Raw genomic sequence first — 26,709 nt, forward strand, 5'->3', positions numbered from 1 at the left:
TTTTATTTCTACCTTCAAAGAACTGCCTCCTTTATGAAAGATGAGCAACTCTTTGTATGCTTTGCCAAAGACAAACTGGGTAGGAGAGTATCTAAAATTTTGCTATCTCAATGGTTATCTGACTGCATTTCCACTGTTTCTCCATAACAAATCATTGGTTATTATGCCCAGAACACATTCTACCAGAGCCATACCAATTTATATGGCTTTCTTCTGGTCGCATTCCCTAGTTGAGATTTGTCAAGTAGTGACTTGGTCGTCATCTTACACCTTCATTAAACACTACTAATCGGACTGCATTTCTAGAGCCAGTGCCTGCTTTGAAGCTTCCATCCTGAAAAGTTTGCTGTCATGAGGCCACCTGGGATTTATGTATGTGGAGATTCTGACCCGTATGTTTGATCAGGTAGCTAAATGAATAGGATACAAAAGTTATGTATGTGCCATAAAGATATATATCCTTTAATTCCATTCACTGATATGACAACCTACATTCCTTCCCCGACAGTCTTTAAGACCTGAAGAATCATGTCTCCCTTCTTGAGTCAAAGGCAGTACAATAGTGGATTTATGGTCAGGCATCAAACTTGATCTAAGTTGGTCAGGGAAGAGCAGGGGATTGTGGGAAGAAAAGAATTTTGAAGGGCTGAGGCTGGAGCATTAAATTTGCTGGATCAGATCTAAGCGGTGGCTGGAGGACCATATGCCAAATCAGTCGGACTGGAATGAAAAGATCTATCATTATGATAAGTACATATCTTTCATTTTACGTGATGGTATCTCGTAGTACCTTAGATAACCTTTTGATGTTGACCTTGATTTGTTGGTTTTTCATTGTATTTTTTATTCTAATGATCTTTTTTCCTTTTATTGTATTTCTGTATGGTATGTGAACCAACGGGTTGGTTTTCATCTTAGTCTTCCAATTTTGTTTAGTTTTGGTAGGGGTTGAGACATTTGTACAGTTTTGTAGGTGAGCATAGAGTTTATTTGCATAACTATTAACAGTGTCAACTTTTGAGGGGTTATCATTGTATATGAACTCTGAAGTCTTTGAGTACTGGTATTTGCAACCGCTGGTTTAGGGATTTTGAAATATAGGGTTACCAGTTTATGGTCAGATTGACTGAGAAAGAGAATGCTAGTATGATAGCACATACAACTGCCATATTTGTAAGGACCAGGTTAAGAAAATTTTGTCTTCTATTGGCCTTTTGACTAAGTGATTCATGGCATTGTTTGTGAAATCAAGTAAGTTTTTTGCCATAGCCTCTATTTGAGGTACACATTTCCAAGTTTTATCGACAGGTATATAAAGTCACCCAAGATGATGGAGTTTTTGAAGTTCATCCAGTGTATTTAAGAAATGGACATTGTTTTTGGAGGTCATCAAGGGTGTCCTTAACATGCTATGATCTGATGGCTGGTTTTATTTAGAGTGAGTTGAATCTCAATACGGTATGTTTGTGGGTCTCTGGGAATCTGTTTTGAAGTAATGTGGTCTTTAACAGATATGGATTTCAAAACAGTTTCCATTGGGTTTAGAGGCATGGTACATGCAAAACCATGCCATAGAGGGAGTGCTTTTTGCACTTTTAAACCACATTTCAGTATTAATACATAGATGAATGTGCTCCAAATACAGGAGGGCTTCAAGGTCAGGTAATTTGTTATTTACATTCCTAGCACTGAGCATCACCTTATTGATATTGTCTGGTGTTTTATTTGCTATGTTTTTTTTTTTTTTTTTTTTAGGTTAGATCATCTATTAACTGAACTCTACTTAAACAAATGGCACTATGGGGGCAGCAAAGGCTTTACCTAGTATGCAGAAGGCTTGGAATGAGAGGTGCAACCCTTTCTTGACAAAGCAAGAAAGAATTTGCAGCAGTTCATCTTGTTCTGAGCCATACTAGATCCCACCTTGAATGGCACCAGTTATTTAGCCAGTTGTTAAAGTCCATCATTTTTCCCTTGTACTTTTGGCATCATTCATGGTGATGGTATTCTGCTTAATGCCAGAGTCTTTCCTGTATTTGTGACGTGTGCAAAGCATGGAAATATCTCTCTGCATATCCTTACGGTTTTGCACAACAGATCATTTACACACACATGAACTGCCATCATGTTGTAGTCATACTACTTTCTCTGATAGCCCTTGAGATGTCAGAGATTTTGGCACCTGAAAGACAACTCACCATCACACTGTTTTTGTTCAGTCTTGAGAGAACAGAGTCTGTGTCTTACTATAGAGTCACCTATCATTGGTACATTTTTAGTAGTTATGGGTTTAAGTGTACTTGTTTGGGTCATTTTTTTTATCCTGATGACTCCCCTTTGAAATGTGGCACTGAAGACCTTACTGACTCTCTTACAAGACTGGATAAGGCGAAGGTTACAGTTAGTTGCCTGTCATGGGGAAGACTCCATCAGATCACACAAGCACTCAGGTCAGTTACAGCTAAGTACCAGTATGACTCAGTTGTAGTCCATGTGGGGATGAATGACCCGAGACTTGCGTCCTTTTACTGTATGAAGAGACATGATTGAACTCTCAGAATATGTTTTCAGAATATGTGTCACAGGAAGGTATGAACCTAATGTTGAGCATCATTCTACCATGTCCAAGGATGATATCACAATACCAACAGAAAATGATCGACTTGAACAACTGGCTTGGCTACTGTTGTTATTCCAAATGGGTTTAATGTTTGTCAGTCTGGGAGGACATGGTCGACAGGCCACGCTGCTTTGCCAGTAATGGTCTTCACCTTTCACCTCTAGGCTTTTGGATATTGGCAAAAACATTGTCCACCCCTATAGTGCCTTTTTTTAGGCATTGCCAAACAGACAAACCTTTCAACATATCGAAATGTACTCAGGACAAGTTAAAGGTGTTACAGCTCAGTGCTAGGAATCACAAAAAAGAAACTGCACTCCCTGGAATATTTCTTCACCCTGGAGAATGCAGACGTCTGTGCAGATACTGAAGCATGATTTAAAGCCACAGAAAGCACTCCGGCAGTGCATGGCTATAACACCTATCATATGTTCCGTTCAACCACTGAACATGCAAGAGTAAAAGGGGGGGGTTGTATCTATCTACATAAAGAATAAGCACACCTTAAGGCTGGACAAACAGTATGACGGTGCTTGAGCTACTCCATGTCCAACCAACTAACCATGGGAAAAATCCATTACCATATTCTTGCTAGCTACAGGTCCCCAACCATGAACCTGGAAACCCACACATCCTACCTGAAGTTACTTGAATCACTCTCTATCCAGCCTAATACCACATTCATGGGTAATTTTTAACTTCCCCTCTATTAACTAGGAGGCATACATAACCACTAACATGCAGGCCCAAAGATTTCTTGACTTTGTAAATTCAAATGCCCTACAGCAGCTGATCTGCATTCCCACTAGGGGAACAAATATCCTAGATCTGGTACTCACAAATATGGAAGAGCGCTGCACATCTGCATGTGTGATGTGTTCACTGATCACAAAGTGGTCTCCTTGAAAATAAAAGTAAAACTAGACTCCCCACTGATCCCCAAAAACTTTTCTAAGCTAAACTACCTCCTATTAAGTCATGGCATAGCTAGATTCCAAGCTCCCCCAAATCCAGAAAACACAGAAGTCTATGCAGAGGCATGCACAAAAGCCCTGTACAACTAGATAAACAACTGCATAGAAATGTTAGTCCCAGACCGAAATAAACCCAGATCATACCGCAAAAACAAGCCACTCTGGTTGGACCCCTGGTATTAACAGGTTGTACAATAAAGGAAGAAAATCCTGTTGAAAAGTAAGAGGGAATATGTACAGCAGAACAGCAAGTCCATCATTAGTATAAACAAGCAAATCAGGAAATCAGTCAAATATCTGAAAGCAGACTTTGAGTTAAAAATAACTACCAAAGCAAAGTGTGAAGATCGGTAAAGGCTGCCAGCCTAGCCAGATAGAATTTTGTAGATAATTCTGTCATTTGTAAATATTAATGTAATCCACAGGCTTGTTCTCTTAAATGTGAAAAGACTGCATTGGAAATTCAACTGAAAAATGTAACAACAGTGCACTCTGGTGTAACAAAGCTGATAAGTCAATTCTTTGATGTCAAAATTCGGAGCCGATTTCTCTAGAGGGAGGCATCCTGACTGTTGTTTTAAGACCAGAGCTAATGGCTAGAATTTGCATGTATAAATGCCCTTTATTGCTGTGGTTTCTGACCAGATGTAAAGAATGTAAATGTAGTTTCTGTTAGCCTAGGAACACCAGAGACGTGTGAATAACGATGTCATGTGAAGCAGCTTTGTGTTATCAATTTAGAGAGAGAGTTCAGAGAGCTCTGAGCATTTTGTCTTGAGAACATCCAATATCACCAGCACTGTTTTGCTTTATGTAAGTTTATTTTACAACTGATTTTTCTCTTAGAAATAGCTAGGAATTAGGAAGATTGTTTTTCTGTGATGTCAGTACTTTTCTACTGTGTTATTTTAAGTATTTCTCTGTGATCTCTGAACTCTTGACTGGCACTGTGTAGTGAGAAGTATTGTCTTGTGTGTTTATTATTTATTATTATATGGTGATACTGTACCAAGTCACTTTAATAAACATTGACTGTTCAGTCACACTTACTGTTTGGATAATAATATTGCACAGTAATAATTGGGCACCTTTTCAGAATGGCCTTTGAGTAGCTGATATTAGTGGGTGGTGGCAGCTGGTACTACCTTTTAGACTGGGCAGAAAAGGGGCACAACTGGAGAACCCGTGTCAGCCTTCCCCAGGAGTGTATGTGTGGTTGTATACAATTCTTCTCTCAAAAGTGTGTGTGTATGTGTGTCAGCTACTTGGGCAGGGACACAAAGCACTGGTTGGACAGAGAGAGTGCTGGAGGTTTTAGCTTGCCCACTAGTTGAGATCTGGACCCTATAGCTGTGCCAGTGGGAAATCTTATTGGGAACCTGGAGAGAAAGGGAGAAACCAGCCCCAGAGTGACTCTGTGTGCTCTTAAGGGAAATTGTACTTTACTGTGTGTGTATTTATTATCCTTTCCCTATATGGGCGCCCCTCACTGGTGAGGGTTGAGGCTCCTTGATTACTGGGCCAGGGCACAGGCATCACATATTAATTGTTTGGCAGTGGTGGGATATCCACACCACATATTAATTGGTTGGCAAATACTAATTTGTTTGTAGTGTTGTGGGTAGAGTGAATTCCTGTAGCTTGTGTACAGTGATCACTGAATGTGTTTTGTACTCTAAATCAGCCAAGCAGTGAATACTCAGAGTTCAGATCACAATTGTTTTATTTCTTTTGTTAGCTTAGTTAGTCAGGGAGAGCAGGCAGCATGTCAGAAGAGGAGTATGGAAAGCTGACAAGGAGCCAGCTGGCTGAGATGTGCCAGGCTAGGGGTCTGGTGCATAGTAACCTGACTAAGGCAGAACTGATTGCAGCCTTGGTCACAGCTGCATCAGAAAACAGCAGCCAGGAGGACGATTGGACTGGCAGTGGAGATGTACCACCCTCAGAGAATGGACAGCTCAGTCATTCTGCAGAGGACTTAAAAATCCATCTGGAGTTAGAGACTTGAGGTGGAGGTCAGGCATTTGCAAATAGAAGCAGCTGAGCGACTGAGACTTCTGCAGGCTGAGGAGAATGAGAAACTGCCTCGCCTGGAAGCTGAGGAAAAGGAGAGGCAGATTCAGCATGAGAAGGAGATGCTGACTCTTTGCCAGAGTCATGGAGGTAATGAGGAAGGGAGTAACTAGACCCCAAAAGCTCAGTAATGTCTTCCGCAGTTTAAAGAGGGGGATACTTTTGATAGTTTTATTCATATGTTTGAGGAGGGTATGTAAACAGTATGATGTTGACCAAAGGCACTGGGTACAGTTCCTGACCCCCTTACTCCATGCTAAAGCTGTAACTGTGTTGTCTAAAATGTCTGACATTGAATGTTTTGATTATACTGCTAAGAATCACTTGTTAGAATGTTTTAAGCTAACACCTGAAACTTATAGGAAAATGTTTTGTGAGCATAGACACAAGGCAGATGAAAGTGTGTGTGAATATGTTGCTTAACTGAGCACTTATTTTCATAGGTTTGTGAGTGGATATCAGGTCATCACTTTTGAAGGGCTGGCAGACCTTTTGGTGAGGGAACAAGCCCTTAGCACTTTGAGGACAAGAGGATCTGGTTAGCTGATGGACAATGTGCTACGTCAGAGGAGTGTTGGAAGAAAGCAGACCTATACCTAGCAAGCAGGGCATCCCTGAACAGGAAATGGACCCCCAATACGGCTCATGGATCTAAAGGAACCCATGGTGGGCAGCACAGACTGCCCCAACAGAATCTGCCAGTAGCAGGGGAAGCCACTAGTCCAGGACCTATGGTTAAATGTCTTGAATGCAACCAGTGGGGCCATGTGGCATACAAGATGTCCACATAGGCAGGGTGGAGAACAAAAGGTGATAGAGCCAATAAGTGGGTAAGACAAAATGCCAATAGTAGGTTGTCTTGAGACAACAAGGGTACCGAATTACCATCCTGTAGATGTCTTGATGGGGAAGGATTTGGATGAGACAGTACCATGTGTTTATGCAGTTACACGCAATCAGACTAGGAGACAAGCATGTGGGTCTGGTAGCCTGGGGGAGACCCAGACAGACTGCATACTTACAGCCAGGACTGGTGAGGTGGCTACTTCAGGGAGGGAGCTACTCTGCAGCAGTGAGACTTAATGTGAGCCACAGCTGCTTGTGGTTACTGATGTTCCCTTGGACAGAGTGACTGCAAAGGTCGAGGTGAGTAGTAGTACCCAGGCTGACAGTTTGGCACCACTGTCGGAGGATGCCAGACTTCCTGTGTAAGGGGAGCTGAGAAGGGTTACAAAGAGAAAGCTGAGACAGGCTCAGCTCTCAGACCCTGCATTGCAAGGTCTGAGGCAGGTAGCTAGTAAGGCACCTGATTCTCAAGGGAAGTGGGATTCTGTATAGTGGGGCAAAGGGTTGCTGTATACTGTGTGGACCCCTGAGGGAGGGCTAGAAGGTGAGAGGGTATAGCAGTTGGTAGTGCCTAGAGCCTACTGTCTGACACTTTTAACCATACCCCATGATATTTCCTTTGCAGGTCATATGGGCATAAAACGTACAAAGAGATGCATTATGCAGAACTTCTGATGTAACTGGGTACTGCAGGACCTGTGATCAGTGCCAAAAGGTAGCCAAGGCAGGAGACCAGTTGAGAGCTCCTTTGATGCCTTTGCCTGTGATTGAGGAGCCATTTCAAGGGTAGCTATGGATATTGTGGGGCCTCTAAGTACCCAAAGTTCCACAGGGAAAAAGTATATCCTAGTGGTAGTGGATTATGCTAGACAATACCCTGAGGCGGTGGCTCTGTCCTCCACTGAGGCAGAAAAGGTGGCAAATGCTTTGTTAGATATTTTCAGCAGGGTAGGTTTCCCAAAAGAAATACTGACTGACAGAGGTGTCAATTTCATCTCAGACCTGCTGGCTTGTCTGTGGAAGTCCTGTGGGGTGAAGTGCCTGAAGACCACCCCCTACCATCCCCAGACTAATGGTGTTGTTGAGAGGTTAAACTCTACAATCAAGTCCATGCTACAGGCATTGGCAGACCAGTTCAAGAGTGAGTGGGACAAATATTTGCCCCATCTGTTTGCTTACAGAGAAGTTCCCCAGGAATCCACAGGTTTTTCACCCTTTGAGTTGTATGGGCATAGGGTGAGGGGACGTCTAGATTTAATTTCTGATGAGTGAGAAGGTAAGTGTGAACCTCACAAGGAGTCTGTTGTGGCATATGTCCTAAACCTCAGGACAAGGCTCAGAGAACTCATGGGCTTGGCCCAGGAGAACCTGGCAGAAGCCCAACAACAGAAAAAGGTGTGGTATGACAGGAATGCTCGAGCTAGAGAGTATGCTGTAGAGCAGCATGTAATGGCTCTCATACCTGTCAGACACAACAAACTGCAAGCGGCTTGGGTGGACCCTACAAGGTGATAAGAAAGGTAGTGATGTTAACTACATGGTGGAACTGCTACGAAGATGCAGGAGCACAAATTGTACCATATTAATATGATAAAACCTTACCATGAAAGGGAGGCCCTTGTGCTGCGCATTTGCAGTGGATTGCAGGAGGAATCTAAAGGAGATCTGGTGATTGATCTCCTCAGGGAGGCTCGGACTGACACCTCAGTGGAAGGGGAAGCAATGTCCTAGCAGCTGTCTCCTCCCCAAGTTCGAGAAATCCGAGCAGTGTTACAGGAGTTTGAGGACATGTTCTCTGGGAAATCGGAGTGCACCCACCTGGTGCAGCACCAGGTGGAAACAGGACCCCAAAGGCCTATTAGACAGGCCCCTTATAGGGTGCCTGAAAGAGTCAAACAGACTCTGAGGGAGGAGATACAGGAGATGTTGGAACTAGGGGTAATTCAAAAGTCTGAGTCCCTGGGCCTCCCCAGTGGTGCTGGTGCCAAAGGCGAATGGCAGCACCCGGTTCTGTGTGGACTGCAGGAAATTAAATAGTCAAACAGTCAGATGCTTTACCCTATGCCTAGGACAGATGAGGCCCTAGAGCAGCTGGGTGGGGCTAAGTATCTTACAGCCATTAATCTTACCAAATTTTACAGGCAGGTGCCCTTGACTCACAGTGCTAAATAGAAGTCAGCCTTTGTGACTCCTTTTAGCTTGTATGAGTTCACAAAGATGCCCTTTGGGATGAAAAATGCCCCAGCAACTTTCCAGAGGCTGGTAGATCATATCCTAGCAGGAGCAGGACTGTTTGCCCTTGCTTACCTAGATGCTATTGCCATCTACAGCCATTCCTGGCAAGAGCACCTGCAGCATGTCAGGGAGATGCTACGCAGACAACAGAGGACAGGGTTGACCATTAAGCCCAGCAATTGTCAGGTGGGTATGGCCAAAGTCTCCTACCTGGGACATAGAGTGGGGAGTGGTAAGATCAGGCCAGAACCTACCAAAGTAGAAGCCATTCAGGCATGGCCTGCACCTGTTACCAAAAAGCAGGTGAGGGCATTCTTAGGGACAGCAGGGTACTACAGAAAGTTCGTCCCTAGTTATAGTACCATAGCTGCTCCTCTCACAGACCTGACAAGGAAGAACAGAGCCAGCCAGCAAAATGCCAGGTTGGTAAGATGGAGCCTAGGGTTGCAAGCATATGATGTCAGTTCTGCACCACAGTGGGATTAGCAATGCCAAAGCAGATGGGCTCTCAAGACAGGGAATGGGGTAAGTTATACACAGATAGACCTAACCCTCTCAAGCAACGTTTCTCAACGTTTCTCAAGGGTCACTTGAAAAACTAGCTTGAGTTCTCCAGGGAGGGAGATGTGTGAAGATAGGTAAAGGCTGCCAGCTTAACCAGATAGAATTTTGTAGATAATTCTGTCATTTGTAAATATTAATGTAAGCCACAGGCTTTTTCTCAAATGTGAAAAGACTGCATTGGATATTGAACTGCAATAATGCAACAACAGTGCACTCTGCTGTAACAAAGCTGATAAGTCAATTCTTTGATGTCAAAAGTCGGAGCCAATATGTCTAGAGGGAGGCATCCTACCTCTTGTTTTAAGACCAGAGTTAATAGCTAGAATTTGCATGTATAAATGTTTTTTATTGTTCTGGTTTCTGACCAGATGTAAAGAATGTAAATGTAGTTTCTGTTAGCCTAGAAATACCAGAGACGTGAAGAATGATGTCATGTGAAGCAGCTCTGTGTTATCAATTTACAGAGAGAGAATGAGAGCTCTGAGCATTTTGTCTTGAGAACATCCAACATCACCAGCACTACTTTGCTTTATGTAAGTTTATTTTAGAACTGTGTTTTCTCTTAGAAATAGCTAGGAATTAGGAAGATTAAAAATAGCTAGGAATTAGGAAGGTTAGACTAAATGTTTTTCTGATGTCAGAACTTTTCTACTGTTTAAGGATTTCTCTGTTATCTCTGAACTCTTGACTGCCACTCTGTAATAAGAAGTATTGCCTTCTGTTTTTATTATTTATTATTACATATTTTTAAACCTTTCAACTCTGGCTGTTTTGTGTAGAGATAATTTAAGGTCTAAGAGTGCATTGCATGTATATGGTGATACTGTACCAAGTCACTCTAATAAACCTTGACTGTTTAGTCACACTTACCGTTTGGATAGTAATATTGCACAGTAATAATTGGACACCCTTTCAGAAGGGTCTTTGAGTAGCTGATATTAGTGGGTGGTAGCAGCTGGTACTACCTTTTAGACTGGGCAGAAAAGGGGCACAGGTGGAGAACCTGTGCCAGCCTTCCCCAGGAGTGTCTGTGTGGTTGTATATAATTCTTATCTCAAAGTGTGTGTGTGTGTGTGTGTGTGTGTGTCAGCTGCTTGGGCAGGGACACGAAGCACTGGGTTGGACAAGAGAGGGTGCTGGAGGTTTTAGCTTGCCCACTAGGCTGAGATCTGGACCCTATAGCTGTGCCAGTGGGGAGTCTTATTGGGGACCTGGAGAGAAAGGGAGAAACCAGCCCCAGACTGACTGTGATCTCTGTGTGCTCTTAAGGAAAATTGTACTTTACTATATGTGTATTTACTATCCTTTCCCTATATGGACGCCCCTCACTGGTGTTAGTGGTGAGGATTGAGGCTCCTTGATTGCTGTGCCAGTGCATGGGCATCACACTAAGGATATTATTAGTAAACTCACAAAACTCTGCATAAGTCCCTGTGTCACCAGATGGATAGCCAATTGCCTCACTGACAGGACACGTGGTTAAAGTGGGTGAATCCAGTTCCATCAGGAAACCAGTTACTAGTGATGTGCCACAGGGCTCAGTGCTGGGGTTACTCCTGTTCGGAATATACTTCTCAGACTTCAAAACCAATGTGGAAGGCCTCTGGATAGGAAAGTTTGCCAACTACTGCAAGCTGGGGCCAGTCATTGCATCCACCAGTGATGTAGATATCCTTCAAGAGGGTCTAAATCAGACAAATGATTGACATCAGAACCACAGCCTGAGACTAAATGCAAAGAAAGCTATTATAACCTTTGGGAAGTCCAATACCCCTGCTAACTACAACATTATAACAACACAACCCTAAGAGTAGACTCACAATTGAGGTGTCAAGGTGCACAGACAGATGGCATGAACTTTGATCATCACGTGTCCACAGTGGTGAGGAACTCTTATGTGGCCAGCTTATAAGTAAAGGTATGGCATCCAGATCCAGGGAAATTATAGTCCCACTGTACTCAGCCCTCAGACTAATAATCGTGTACAGTGGACCATTTGGAATATACTTAACTAAGCACTCACAAGTGGAGTGATCTCAGAGGTTTCTCACAAAGAAAATACAGGGTGTTAACAGCATGTCATGTGCGGACAGACTAAAAGCGCTTTCCCTTTACTCCCTCTCCTACCAAGTATTAAGGGGTGACTACGCCTAACCTACAAGACATTCACAAATCCAGCCTTCTTGGAGCTGCTACATATCTACAAGACAAAAAGTACAAAGGTCACTAGGAAATTTAAACTCAGCCAGTGACTGAAACAAAACATGCTGCTGGGGACAGATGTGTGTCTCAGAGATTGCCCCTTCTTTAAAACAGGTTTTCTATTCACATTAAGCAGAGACCTTCTCTGGCCCTCTTCAAGAGCAGTTTCGATTTGGGGATTCACAAATTCACACCTGAAGTAGTGCCTGTGTCCCTTATGTACAGGGGCAATCTGTAAAATATGCAAGGCATAGGCACAAACCTATGCCATCCTCTTTCTCCTAGGGGCCATATACTGGGTAAAATCAGGCTATATTGGCTAGGATTTGTAAGACCTCTTGAGCCGATAGCCTAGTAATTTCCTATGAACCTAGCCTTGCTAGCCCTTGGAGGCAATGACTTTTTTTTATATCCTTAGCCTTGGCATACGGTAATTGTCCATGTGTTTATGTGAGTGTTGTAGTTCTTCTATATTTGTCTTCTACCCTTTCTTACCCTTTCATTAAAATTCATCTTTCACCCACTTTTTCTTGCCTGCCTATTAATTCCTCACCTTTCTTCCTTAGTGTGATGCCCTTGCACTGGCCCAGTAATCAAGGAGCTTCAATCCTCATCACTTGGCAATAGTGGGGGACTTACACACTGGGAGGATAAGTTCACACACAGTAAAGTGCAGTTTCTTTTAAGAACACACAGAGACCACAGTCAGTCTGGGGCTGGATTCTCTCTCTTTCTGCAGATCCCCAATAAGACTCCCCACTGGCACAGCTATAGGGTTGAGATCTCAGCTGAATGGCCAAACCAAGACCTCCAGCACCCTCTCTGTCCAAGCAGCGCCTCATGATCCTGCCCAAGGAGCTGACACACACACACACTTGGGGAAGGCTGGCAAAGATTTACTAACTATGTCCCCTTCTGTCCAGAATATAAGGTAGTTATCACTGCACCACCCAACTCTTTATCAGTTGCTTTAAGGCCCTTAATAAAAGGTGTCCAATCCTACTGTATAATGTTGTTATTAATCCAAATGGTAGTTTGACTAAGAGCCAGGCTATTAGGAGTGGTCTGTACAGTGTCACTAAATAAATATCTCTAAACAGATCTGCCACAATTGAAGGTTTTAAATATATTTTATAATAAATAATAAAAAAAGACAATACTAAGTAAACAAACAGTTACTTCAGAGTTCAGAATCACAGGAAATATTTAAAACAACATTGCAGGACAGTCTCAAATAAATAAATAAAACATCTAAGATATACTTTACTATATTCCTAACTGTATCTAAAAGAAAGTACTGTACCATAGACTGATTTACAGAACAACAGGCAGGCAGAATTGGTGAGTGGATGTTTCCAGGTCAAATGCAAAGTGCCCTCTCTCTCTCTCTCTCTCAGAGAGTTCTTAAATTAATGTCAGAGATTACTGCTGTGTTAGCTTAGATGACATCAGTTTTTGTCACCTGACTTTAGTTCCCAAGCTAAACCCCCATTGTCAGAAACTACTAAGATTTAGCATCTCCCTGTGAAAAATACATAAAGGCTTTTCCTCAGATGTTTGCCGATCCTGGAAGTCCTAAAACAGTAATTACTAGGCTTGAGATGTAGGAGTGTTTCATCTTTCAAGGCAACACAGAGAGTCCCCTAGTACAGACATCATGTCTCCTGTTGACTGAAACTGAAAGATAACATCTGTTGTTTATGGCCCAGCAATAAAGTACTTCAATCTCAACTATTCTTAAATTTTGCAAGTTAATCTTCTATGTTCCAGTAGGGTACACTGTGGATTCATCTTTTAAGCTCAGTACTGTACAAACCCTGTTCAACACATACTTCTGTACCTGCAGCTTAATACACACATAACATACAGTTCTAATATAGTGGTAGCACAAGCAGTTGCATCATGCTGATATTCACAAATGGCATATAACTATTTGCAAAATTACAGATGGCTGTGCTGGCAGTATCTCCTTCTGTCTCACTTCTATATAAATCATATTAATATTCACAAATGATGTATAATTGTTTACAAAATTCCAGGTAGCTGGGCTGGCAGTATTTACTGTTGTGACATTTCTTTCCCCGAAAACTCAGGCTAGTTTTTCAAGTGACCCTTGAGCTCAAGTGAAATAGTTTCTGAAAGCATTATTACATATAATCCATCCACCTACAAACCAGGTTTGTCCTTCATGGGATCTTATCTTTGCACTGGAAAATCTTACACCAAGTTCACCAGGCTGATTTAAGGTTTGGTTATTGTTCTTATCATGGCAAATCTCTTCTTAAAGGTAAAGTCAGAGCTCATTCTACCAGGGCTGCAGCTACTTCTGCTGATTTTTGGAAAGGGGTGGTCTCTCTAAATATCTAGAGGTAGCATCTTAGTCTGATGTTCATACCTTTATTAAGCATTACAGAATTGCCTGTTTAGGATAGTGTAGGATTTGCTAGGACTGCTTTCCCAGGGGCTTTTGCACTCTGAACTTTCTTCATCCTTCCTTTCCTTGTAAGCGTTGGTGTTTGGCACGAATAGCTTAGGCTACTGCAGTAGTGATCTAATGATAGACATAGCAGACTAAGTAAACATAGCAGAACAGTTGATGTTCAAATTGATCACTGCTGCAGTACAAACCCCTTCCCTCCTCCTTCCATTTTGTTATGCCAGGGATGGGAGTCCTTAGCTTACCCTCTTCTCTCAGTATATACATTGTTGTAAGGCTCTAGCCTTCCTTTTTTCTTGTGACAAGAAATCTCTAAGATTTGACAAATGTTATGACTAATTTTATTTTGGCTTACTATTGAGTTACAAAAGATTGCAAGTATATAGAATGAGCTCTAAAGCTTTGGAAGCTGACCCAATGTCCAATCCTTGACAGAATATGTCCCGTCTAGCTTAAGCTATTGCAGTGATCTATTAAAACATCTGCTTTAAGGTAAGTTTACTTATACAACTGTACTATATCACTGTCTTACCTGAGTAACTGTGTCATCAAGCGTTTAGCACCAGTTTACCCACGTCACCAGATATTTATCGCCATTCTGTCTATGTTATCAATTAAACATACACAGTTAAGTAAAAAAACAGCTTCACCTATGGCTCATGCAAAATATACACACAGCCTTCCAAAATAGCACTTTTATATCAAACCTCTAGAAGTAGAATTCATTAAAATAAAAATTCGTAACTCAGCAATAACCTAAAACTCACACTGCAGCTAACTGGCAAAATGTTCCCAATTCTGATTATCTACAAAACCAAGTTTAAACTAACTATGCTATACAGCTATCAAACTAGGTGAATTGCATGAAATCACAGTGGGTAGGTGGAAATTAACTGAAAGTACAAAAAAAAAAATCTTATTAAAACATATCTGAGAAGTGGAGTACAAAACCACCAATGAGATGCCCCATTCATTAAAAATACATAAAAATCTGTTCGGTAGACAACTTGTGCATTTACTGAAGCCCATTGAACTCACTGGTAAGTAGTAATTCTGACCCTAAATATAAGGAAACAGTGGATAAGTGGAATATGTGGACATTTTACTCCTGTAGTAAATTAAATGTCATATACTACAGGATTAGAGGCTGAGTTTGGGACTTATCCCTTCACAACTTATCCCAAAACTTATCTAAAGTTATAGGCCTATGATACAAGCTGTTTATTACATATTAGACCTCCAGGCATGTTATATTTATTACACTCTCTTTAATGGGCTATGTCAGTTTTTTTGTTTGCTTATGCCTCTCTCTCTCATATATATATATATATATATATATATATATATATATGTAAAGTGAGAGATAGAAATGGAGACTAGATAGCTACAGGTGTTATAGAGCAGTTGGCACTAAGGACTAAATTCTGATCTGATGATGAGCGGCTTCTTGCATTCATTGTTAAAGGTTTATTTCCTTCCACCTTCATTTTTCTACTGTGTGACTCCGACAGTAACTTAACCAGTGCTCCCAGGCTTATCTTGTCAACAAATAGCTAACCTAAAAATGCATGTGTATGTCTGTACTGTGCGTATATCCATCCATCCACAACTTTTTTTTTTTCCAGATTTTGCACATGGGTTGGGGTGTCTCAACAACAGTGATAATCATCTAGAGCCAGTTTTCACATTTTGCAAATTTAGGATCTAAATCTAGTTTGCAAACCAAGAAATTCATCAAAAAAATCAAACTAAAAATTGCATTTTTGCGGGGGGGGGGTTGCCCTTGTAGCCCTTCAGTTATCAAAATGTACCATTTCCATGACTGTGCTACCTTCAACCTTGTGGGATAAGACCAATACTTGTATTTACTGAAGCAGTTATACATAGGAAAAGTACCACTTTGAAAAAGAACTGTAATTTTTTTTTATTTTAGACACTGAAAAATTTGCTAAGCAAATTATCATAAAATCCACTTAGTTTAGTGAGATGTTATTTAACAGAATAGTCCTGAAGTATTACTTCAGGGGCATTTTATGTTCACTGTGTCTTTATATGCCTAATTCATGTTTTCACTAGTTCTACACACTGTGGTGGTCCTAGATAGTGTGCGTTATTCTGGGTGCACTCTTATTCTTTTTTATTTCTCCAAATCTTTTGGGTTTCCTAATACTATTACGGGAATTGACCCCATTCCTAAGTCAAAGTACAGTTAAAGTTCAGGAAATTAGTATTATTTCAGTCTTTGATGTGAGCCAAAAGTGCTCTTTGCAGCACCTACAGTGCTTCCTGTAATGACTCCTGCAATTCGTATGGGGTTACATGGATTGGTAACATATCTAAATACAATTGTAGATTTTTTTTATAAGACCCATTGCTCCTACTACTATTGGAATTGTCTGAGTATTTTTCTTCCACATTGCTCTTGTCTCTCTCTATGCAAGACACTCTCTCTGTCTGCGCAAGACAATGTAGTCACTGGGTGTAATGATTTCAATGATCAATGCTACTTTTGTCTTCTTTTCTTAGACCACTATATCTGGTTTTCTAGCATTTATGTCTCTGTGCGCAAGACACTGTAGTCACTGGGTGTAGTGATTTCAATGATCAATGCTACTTTTGTCTTCTCTTCTTGGACCACTATATCCGATTTTCTAGCATCTATCTTTTGAGCTGTTGGTAATGGGTGATCCTATTTGATATAAACTTCATCATTTTCTATGATGCTTTGTGGCTCTTGTTTCCATTGTTTTTCAGCCACCTCAAGTACCATAATGTTTGCACAATCCCCAGTGCAACAGTCTTGCCACATTATTATGCTTTTCAGTATACAGTTCTTCTGCCATTAATATGTTACAACCAGCAACAAGATGTGCGACTGTTTCGAATTTGGTTTTACAAAACCTGCATGTGCCTATTTCTCCTACATGTTCAATGGACTTTGTAAATCAGTGTGTACATAGCCCACTATCTTGGGCTGCCAATATTAACCTTTCATCTCTTGGTTTAAATTTGCCTGTCATTAACCATTCCTGCATTTGTTCCTGATCAACATGAGGTTCTTCCAGAAGTTTTCTATACTTGCAACTATATTTATGCTTTTTCTACATTTCTTGCCTTCTCATGTGGTCCTTCACCTTATATTCTTTCTTTTGTTTTTTTGGCACATTGAGTTGCTGCCTGATTTTTTATCTACTACTGGTTTGATTTCCATTCCTGTTTGAACCCAAAAACCCTAGAAACCCAAAGGATTTGGAGAAATAAAAAAGAGTAAGAGTGCACCCGTATGTTTCTGCTAAATTAAGCAGAGAAGTCATCTTAGATTTATTCTCCCCATGTTTGAAAATTTTCACTACATTTGGGTCTTGTGAAGTCAGCAGATGTGTGATGTCTCACAATTGCAGATCTATATATGTAATCAATTTCATGGAGGCCCATCTCTCCTTCGGAATGGGGAATATGTAATCCTGGTAGAGACTGATTTTTTATAAATCATTTGGTGAGCATGAAACATCCTTCTTGTTTTCCCATCTAATCTATCCAACATGTTTTAGGGCCAGTTAGTCACTCCAAAACTGTAAGTTAGGACAGGAGGAGCAAATTGGTTTATAGCTTGGATTTTGTTCCTAGATGTCAACACTGTTTTCTGAATTAATTTAAGTCTTCTAAAATATTCCTTACTAAGTTTTATACGCATTTGTTCATGTTTCATTGTTGATCCTTCAGCAGTTCCCAAATATTTATCCACTGCCTCTTGCTCAAGTTCTTTTATATCACATTCTTCTCCCAAACTGATGTTTTCCTGGTGCTGCAGTTTTCCTGCTTTAAAGGTTGCTTTTCCACACTTATCAAGACCAAATGACATTCTTATATAATCTGAAAAAGTTTTGACAACCTGCAGCTGTGCTTTCAGTTCATCATTTGATGAGGTATAGTTTTAAATCATCACCAAAGAGAAGATGAGACGTTTTTACACTTCGTTGTTTTCTAGGAGCCAAATTGTAACCATAGTCTAAGCTGTTAAGTAAACAGCTTAATGGGTTAATGATGAAGCAGAATAACAGTGGTGACAGAGAGTCATCCTGGAATTATCCCCCTTTGAATTTTTATTCCTGGGATAATGATCTGTCCTTTATCATGGCTTAATTGCAAAGTGGTCTGCCACTGTTTCATGGTCACTGTAATGTAGTTGATCAGTGCAAGGGTGTATCTTATACATTTTTAAGTACTATTTTATCCATGAATGTGAGATACTATCAAATGCTTTTTTTAAGTCAGGCCATGCCATACTTAAATTTTCCCCATTTTACAGTTCTCCAGTATGACTTTATTTAACAAGTGATCTTTTGTTCCACATGACTTTCTTTTATTGCCCTTTTGTTCTACTGCCATAATTGAGTTTTCTTTTAAATGACTATAAACTCTGTCAGCATCAATTCCCATGTATAGTTTATATGTCATCAGAAGGTAAGTTATTGGTCTAATTTTTAGGGTAGCTTGCAGGTTCACTCTTAAGTGGGAGCATTGTTTTGCCTGTTGTTAGCCAGGTTGGTGTCTGTTCAGAGTGTGCATATAAATAGTTCTTACTCATGGCTAAGTCTTTATGCAAAGATGGTAATACTTTTAACCAAAAGTTAGGTACTGCATCTGGGCCTGGGGTTTTCCATTTAGAGGCTTTTCTTAACTTTGTTTTAATCTCTCTGGCTATTACTTCATCCCATTTCATATCCTGCACTTTTAAACCTTATTCTTTCTTTCACTTCTTGTATCCATTTAGCATTAGATTTTTTAAATCCCTCTGCTCTGGCCAAACGTCCCTAGCTTTCTGGGTTGTGTGTGGACCCTTCTACGTCCTGTGTGGAGTCACAACCGGTCCCTATATTTGAACCCCTGTAAAGCTAATAGTATCCTACTGAACAGTAGGGAAATTCAACTTTGAAGCCCTTCAGGATCTACCTGGACCCTCTACATTTCAGCCTCACAGTCCTCTACGTCCTGTGTGGAGTCACAGCCGGCCCCTATATTTGAACCCCTGTAAAGCTAATAGTATCCTACTGAACAGTAGGGAAATTCAACTTTGAAGCCCTTCAGGATCTACCTGGACCCTCTACATTTCAGCCTCACAGTGTAGGTGTTATCCTACAATATATGTATGTTTAAATATAACCTTGTGAGTGCATTAACTCTAAATTACTGGTGTCGGCAATAAATTAACTATTTTGTAAGGGCTACCACACCCGTTGACCTTCTCCTTCTACCATCTCTCTATCAACTTATCCCCCCTTCTCCTACTATCTTAGTGGAGTTAGTGCTTGCCCTGCATTGTCCACTAGAGGGTAGCGGAGCGCAGGCTTTGGATACCTTCTCTCAATGGTTGTAGAACCCAACTAGCCCTGTAGACCAGCCAGACCCTGTTATCTGTGCTTGTTCTCTCTATTCACATACTTACCCCCCATCCCATTACTGCTTGAAAGGTATTATCCTAAGTAAATCTGGGAGCTTTACTAAAAAGATACCTGTGACTATCACTTCCTCTGACTATCACTACTTCTGGTACTGGCCCCTCACTTATTCCCTCTGTATTAACCTCCTTCTCTGCCTGTGGTAATTTCTCTAAATACCTCTCTCTCTGTACAAAACTGTTTCACTTTACTGTCTCCCAAGGACAGCTATACCTTTGTTCACCTTGTATTCTCTGCTACTTAGTAACTATATATTGTCGCTTACCTTTCCTGTGCCTGTAGAACTCAGTCTGTCTGCATAACTGATTGCCTCCCAGCCTCTCTCAGCTGTAACCCACTCCGTTCGCCCTACGGGCTCACTCCGCTCCCCTACCCTGCCCCCAATTCCCACCCGCCCCCAGGGGTCCTACACTTATACCTCCCTTACCACACCCTCTCTCAATTCCAACCTGTCCCATACGTCACCCCTCCCCACTAACTCTAGCCACACCCCTACCTCCTTAACAATCAATTTCAAGAAGCCACTCCTTTGAGTACCCCTATCATATCCTATTACTCTTGACACATCTATATAATATCCCCCTCTTCTCTCTTCCTGTACTCCTTTATCTTTCTCCTCTTCACATCTCACTTCCTTCTATATTCCTACACTTCAGCTTTTATTTTAAAAACTTCTCCAAGATGCCTCTCCCTAATCTAACCAAGCTAACACTTAGTCATACTCTCAACTACTCTCATCTCAACCTACCTTCTTACCTCCCTTGAAAAACTTCACTATTTCCATCTCAACCATTCCCACAAACAAACTGCAATCTACACACACATATCCTTTGATAGACATTTTAACATAACTTTCAGTCCCAGTTACCTGCTACCCAAATACCATAGACTCTCTCACATCAAACTCAACCTACCCTCTGATAAAAAACAAAAACTATTAACCTACCTTACATACAGCTCAGGAACTAAACTAAATAATCCCACCTTGAAAGATGGTGACACCCACCCCAACCCTGCCCCTACCAACCCTACAATCCAAACAACTCACCCTAATGTCAATAGCTCCCTCCGAATAGGACATCTTAATATCCAAAGCATCAATAATAAAGTAGCTCACCTTCATGCCCTCTTAGATATTCACTCCTTTGATATCCTCTGCATCACTGAGACTTGGTTGAAACCAGAAACTAAAGATAATGAAATTATTCCCCAAGGCTATAACATAGTGAGACAAGACCGAACAAAACGTAAAGGAGGTGAAGTAGCAATTCTATTTAAAAATGGACTGCAGATCTCTACTCTCCCATCTAATCCTACCCAGGATAGTAACGCAGAAATCCTCATTACTAAGCTTCAAATCAACATAAACAAATCCTTATACATTATCTGCATTTATATACCACCCGGAAATAATATCACTACAATTGAGGCATTTCTTAGCTGGCTGTCTTCTACTTACCCCCAAGAAACAATAATACTAGGTGACTTTAATATGGATTGGAAAAGTGTTAGTGCTAATAATCCTACCTCTCATATTAACCTCCATGGATTTACCCAAACTATTACCTCTACAACCAGAATTAACAAACCTAACAAGAAAGAGAGTACCTTAGACTGGATTCTCATAAACAAAGTGAAACAATCATACAAAACAGGAATCCTGCCTGATGATATAAGTGATCATTCCTTGACCTACATTACTAGAGAAAAGAAAGACTTCCCAAACCTCCCTATCGTTAGGACAGCACGCTCTATCAAACACTTTAAGACAGAATTATTTCAAACTGAGCTTAAAGCATGCAACTGGAGACCATTAAAATCCCTCCCACTTGAACAAGCAGTACAGTATTTTAACACTGCATTCTTATCTATCCTGGATAAGCATGCTCCCAAATGTGCCATTAGAATGAAGTCTAACCCATCCCCATGGCTTTCTAATGAAACTAGGAATCAAATTGTACTTAGGAACAAAGTCTGGGCTAAATGGAGAACCTATAGAAATAGCTCTGATCACCTATAGTGTAGGCAGCTCAGAAACAGTACAAAAAAAGCTGTACTTACAGATAAAAAAAATTACTATTGTAAACTTCAGCAAACTCATCAAAATAATCCCCAACAGTTCTGGTCTTGTATAAATAAGCTCCTTTCCCCAGGTAAGTCCCGAACACCCACCCTACTTGATGCAGATCCAAATACTCCCCATCAAACTGCAAATACCTTCAACTCTTTCTTCACTGACACTATACAATCTGTAGCTACTCAACTTATCTCAGAAAACTCCAGCATTCCCATCAACTTACCACACTCTTTCTCAAAATTCCAACTACAACCCATATCTACCTCTCTCATCTATAAACTTATACAAAAACTTAAGCCATGTACTCCATCTGCTGACCAACTTCCTTCTCAATTTCTCCAAAAAGCAGCTAAGGAAATTGCTTATCCTATATCTATCCTTATAAATAGGACAATCCAGGAAGGAACCATCCCAAATATTTGTAAAATCTCCCACATTATCCCCTTACATAAAGGTGGGAACTCCAATGATTATTCTAACTATCGGCCAATTGCTCTCTTATCACCCCTAGCAAAAATTATGGAAAAATGCATTCACAAACAACTTCTGTGCCATCTCTCTCAACACAACTTAATAGCACACTGTCAGCATGGCTTTAGACCATCACATAGTACCACTACTGCCCTTCTATCCTTCACAGATATCATCAATAGAAATCGTAACAAAAACCTCCTCTCATCTGCACTTTTCATTGACCTCTCTAAAGCTTTCGACATGGTTAACCATACCCTCTTAATCAATATTCTTGAATCTCCTTCCTTTGATTCTCTAGCCTTAAAGTGGTTCAGATCATACATCAGCAATAGACAACAAGCAGTTCTCTGGGAAAATCAAGTCTCATCCTTTCTACCTGTTACCATTGGGGTCCCTCAGGGATCTATTCTTGGTCCACTTCTCTTCTCCTTATTTATTAATGATCTCCGTGCAGCAATTCCACAAGACACTTGTATTCAATATGCGGATGACTCCACACTAATATGCTCATCTACCTCTCAATCTGAACTATATTCTCTTACTCAAGATGTCTTGAACACTGTAGAAACATGGTTTACCAAACGCTGTCTCCTTCTCAATGCTAAAAAAACAAAACTCCTTCTCTTTACACACACACACCACTAGGTCTTCCCCATTTAGACTTTTCAATCTCATCAAATAATGGAACTGTTATTCTCCCTGATACTACCACTAAACTTCTGGGTATAACCATTGATAATAATCTCTCATTTGATTACCATATAAACAACACCATTAAAACAGTAAACAGAAAAATAGGCTCCTTATACAGAATAAAACCCTTTTTAACCTCAGCAGCCAGAGCCAAAATTGCCCACTCCCATCTAATCTCAACCCTCCTGTATGCTTCACCAATATTTACCAACCTTAAGAAAACCAACCTTAACAAATTAGCAACCTCCTATAATAATATCGCCAGATTTGCTACTGGCAATCCCTTCAGAACCCATCACTGTACTAATCTTAGACAACTAAATTGGCTCGAATTCCAAAACCATCTGATTATCCCCCAACTCACAATTGCCCACAAGTTATTTTACCAGCCCAGTAATACCCCTATACTCTCAATTTATAGTCCCATATAATAATCTGAACTCCCTACGTTCTTCTAGCAAACCTCTTGCCAGTTTAACAAAGTCTAATAATACAGCTGGTGACTCTCTATTTACCAATACAGCAGGAAAACACTGCAACTTACTACCCACTGAACTAACTCTAACTACATCCTTACCACTCTTTAAACAAAACCTTAGAAAATACCTTCAAATGCACTGGCTATGCCCTTGTAGTAACCCTGACTAACCATCTTCTTCACCCCTCTTACTTCCTCTTCTTGCCATACTTCCAAACCTTTACATGCTTTTGACTTGTAAATTAGACTGACCCTATTTAAACTCTAATAATCTTAGCTTTTAAATACTACTACCTCATATGATCTACTGTATATAACTCTTACTATTCTGTTTTGAGCTGTCTTAAGCTATATTCTGCTCACTGTACTGTTTCACAAGTGTTTTTATTTATGTTACATCATAACTCTTACTGTATTATATTCTGATCTAGCTCTCTTAAACTTTACTCTATATATTGGAACTTTTTTCAAGTGTTTTTATCTCAAGAATGTTAATCTACCTGTTTTTATTTTTATTTTGTTTTGTATTCCTTTTTTACCATGTAACAATATTTTATACTTTGTATATCTGTGTGGAGCTTTTCTCCCCGGGCCTCTACTGAAAATGGAAATATATCCAGCTAGACTAGCCCAGCCCGGTCAACAAATGTAAAATAAAATAAATAATCTTTGTTCACCAGGATCTTCATAGATACTTCTCCAAAATGTATCTGTTTCCTCTTTTTTGTCGGTCTTTCAATTCCTTTTACCTTGTTTCCCAATTCTCTATAAAACTTTTTTGGTGTCATCAATAAATTTTAAAAGCCGCGGTGGTGCAGCAGTTAGCATTGTCGCCTCACAGCAAGAGGTTCTCCCATTCGATTCTTGGCTGGAGCGCCTGCTGTGCGGAGTCTGCATATCCTCCCCGCGGTCGAGTGATGTTAAAGACATGCAGGTAATTGCGAGCGTGAATGCGTGTGCCTTCATTGAAGGTTGGGCGTCAGGCTGGCAACTCGGCACCGTAAAAACCCACTGCCAATCACGAGCGGACCGGAGTTCCGCTGTGACGACCCCTAACCGGGAAAAGCCGAAAGTCTAATAAATTGCTTATTTTATATTTATCTGTGTATCTTCTAAGTTTTTCGCCTGTGATGAAGTTTTTAGTTTATTATTTGTGATAGTGCATGATAGATCCTGTTCTATTCTAATACTGCCATTGCTTTTATCACATCTATCTTTCTTAGTATTTTGTTGATTTATTTTACGTGTGTGTGTGTGTGTGTGTGTGTGTGTGTGTGTGTGTGTGTGTGTGTGTGTGTGTATATAGATACATATAGATATATATATATATATATATATATATATATATATGTATGTGCGCACACACACACGCATATATATATATATATATATATATATATATATATATATATATATATATACACACACATGTACACTTGCACATGTAAGCATTGCAAAAGTGAGTGCTTGGGACTGCTACATATATGTTAGCTGTACTCATGAACACACAAAGAAGAATGTCAACCCTTAAAACATTATTTTAAGATTAATCTAGGGTTGAAAATGTCATACTTGGATGACCCATGGTACAAGCGGAGATGTGATTGAGTATTCATCACTGGCTTCCCCCAGGAGAAGCAAGCTAGATTGACCCACTACTGTACTAGCCCCTAGAAGAGACATGTACCATATGTAGTAGCAGGACATGTGACAATGTGCATGGGACCCCAAGCAGTAGTCAGAAGTTTTTGTATAGTGTGTAAGTGTGCATGAGACACATGGTGTTAATGAGTGCCCCCTGTTTGGTGGCACGCACATTGCATCCAGAAATGGTGGGTTAAGGGGCTAAAGCAAAAAAAAATCCCTCCCCATCTTTCTCTTCAGTATTTGAAAGAGAGTGTAAAGGATTAGTCCAAATAAATGGAAATCTGCTAGCTATAGTGTTTTTTATCTGCTTAACTGAATAAACTACTAGAAACTTCAACAAGGTGTCTTTATTCTTCCCAGAGGGAGGGTATCAGAGAGGGAGTCTCTCTTAGATCTGCTAGCTAAAGCGATTTTATGTGAACTAATCCTTTATACTCTTGTTTCTTGTTAGTCCTGTCACCCTCTGGGTTACCTCTGTTTCCTTTTCAGTGTTTGGGCATAATAGCTGGATCACTATTGTACTCCCCCAGTCTTGGGGCATTTAAATTCTGTTCTTAATACAGATGCCCCTAATCTTGGGACATTCAAGTTCTGTTTTTTTTTTTTGAGGATGTTGGAATAAAGGTGGCTGTCATATCTGAGGACAATGAGGATGGTTGGAGATGAGGGACCAAACCCCTCTTTTTCACTGTATGAATGACACCATTTCTGTTTGGCTCTCACCTTCAGGGATATGAATGGGTCAAGGCCATTTGGGATGACTGATGGTTTGTTAACAGAATGAGATGAAAATGTAAAAGAAATTGGAATTGTCGTTAGACAGATGCTCAAGGTAATAATCAGAGTGCCTTTTCATGGTACTAGATATGAGTGCTGCACTTTCTGGCATCATTTCAGTATCTTTTTCAATAATCTGATTATTGTCATTAAGGATTTTCACAGCATTTTGCAGTTTTTTCATTTTTATTCCATTAATTTCCACTTAGGAAATAGCTAACTTTAGTACTAATTGGTTTTATATTCCACACAATATATATAAAATTCAGTCTGTTAAATGGCTGTTGACTTTTAGAGATCTGCAGGCAGAGTCACTTTAAACACCAAGTGGTACTTCAAGCATCACAGACTTTCTTTGCCTGAAGCCATTGTACTGTGTGTCCCAGGCATGCATAACTAACAGACCAAGTTAGATTTTGATACATCTGGCTAGTTAAACTTGGAAAGGGTGGACAGCATGTTCCCAGGAGTGCAGGGTGAAGTTTGATACAGGCTAATCCTGTATACTAAATTCCCTAGATCATTGTGGTGGCTGAAGGCATCTGGTTCTGCTTCAGTGATGTTTTGCATTCCTTGTGTATTGTGTTTACCAGAGATCTTAATTTTTCAATAGTTGTCACAAAATTGTCTTGCACAAAAAAAAGTAGATAGTTCATTGTTAAGTCATGGATTTCAAACTGAGTATGAAGTAGTGAAAAGCATTTTATGTAGCCAGAATTCACCTAATATTCCATTCTTTTGTACACAGTTTAGTTTTCTGTTTAATTTTGAAATACTCTGAAGCCAAAAAAAAGAACCTTTGAACAGTTAGCACTTATCTGTAATGTGTGTTTTCTTTCCTTGCAGACTGTTAAAGGTGGCGTTTCTGAAACAAGGATTGAAAAGAGAATAGTTATCTCAGGCGATGCAGACATTGACCATGACCAGGTATTGTGCTTGATTTTGTGAGAGATCATGGCATTACCAGAGAAGGGAAAGGCATTTCAGATTGACATCTGGAGGGTAGGGGAGACAGCAGCTATGTTCTGGTTATGCCATTATATGATGCAGAACATCATGTCTGCAGAAGGGGAGCATTTCTCATATGAGTTAGATAACTGCTGCACTACTTTAAAAAGGTGAGCAAGCTGCAATAAAATTGTCACTTACTTAG

At 40.3% G+C, this 26,709-nt stretch overlaps 1 protein-coding gene across 11 annotated transcripts in view; it reads left to right on the plus strand.

Annotated features, from left to right (window-relative positions):
- The window catches only part of LOC122812836 (protein 4.1-like), a gene marked incomplete at its 3' end in the record, with an annotated part of 3,376,257 nt that overhangs the window by 3,291,901 nt on the left and 57,647 nt on the right, over window positions 1-26,709 (plus strand). For all 11 annotated transcript variants that reach the window (XM_044084885.1, XM_044084929.1, XM_044084895.1 and 8 more), the window contains 1 exon segment: window positions 26,403-26,483. In XM_044084885.1, coding sequence (XP_043940820.1) covers window positions 26,403-26,483 — 81 coding nt within the window.

The sequence above is a fragment of the Protopterus annectens genome, chromosome 1.part1 (assembly GCF_019279795.1).
Source record: "Protopterus annectens isolate FY-2018-M chromosome 1.part1, PAN1.0, whole genome shotgun sequence".
Classification (NCBI taxonomy): domain Eukaryota; kingdom Metazoa; phylum Chordata; order Ceratodontiformes; family Protopteridae; genus Protopterus; species Protopterus annectens.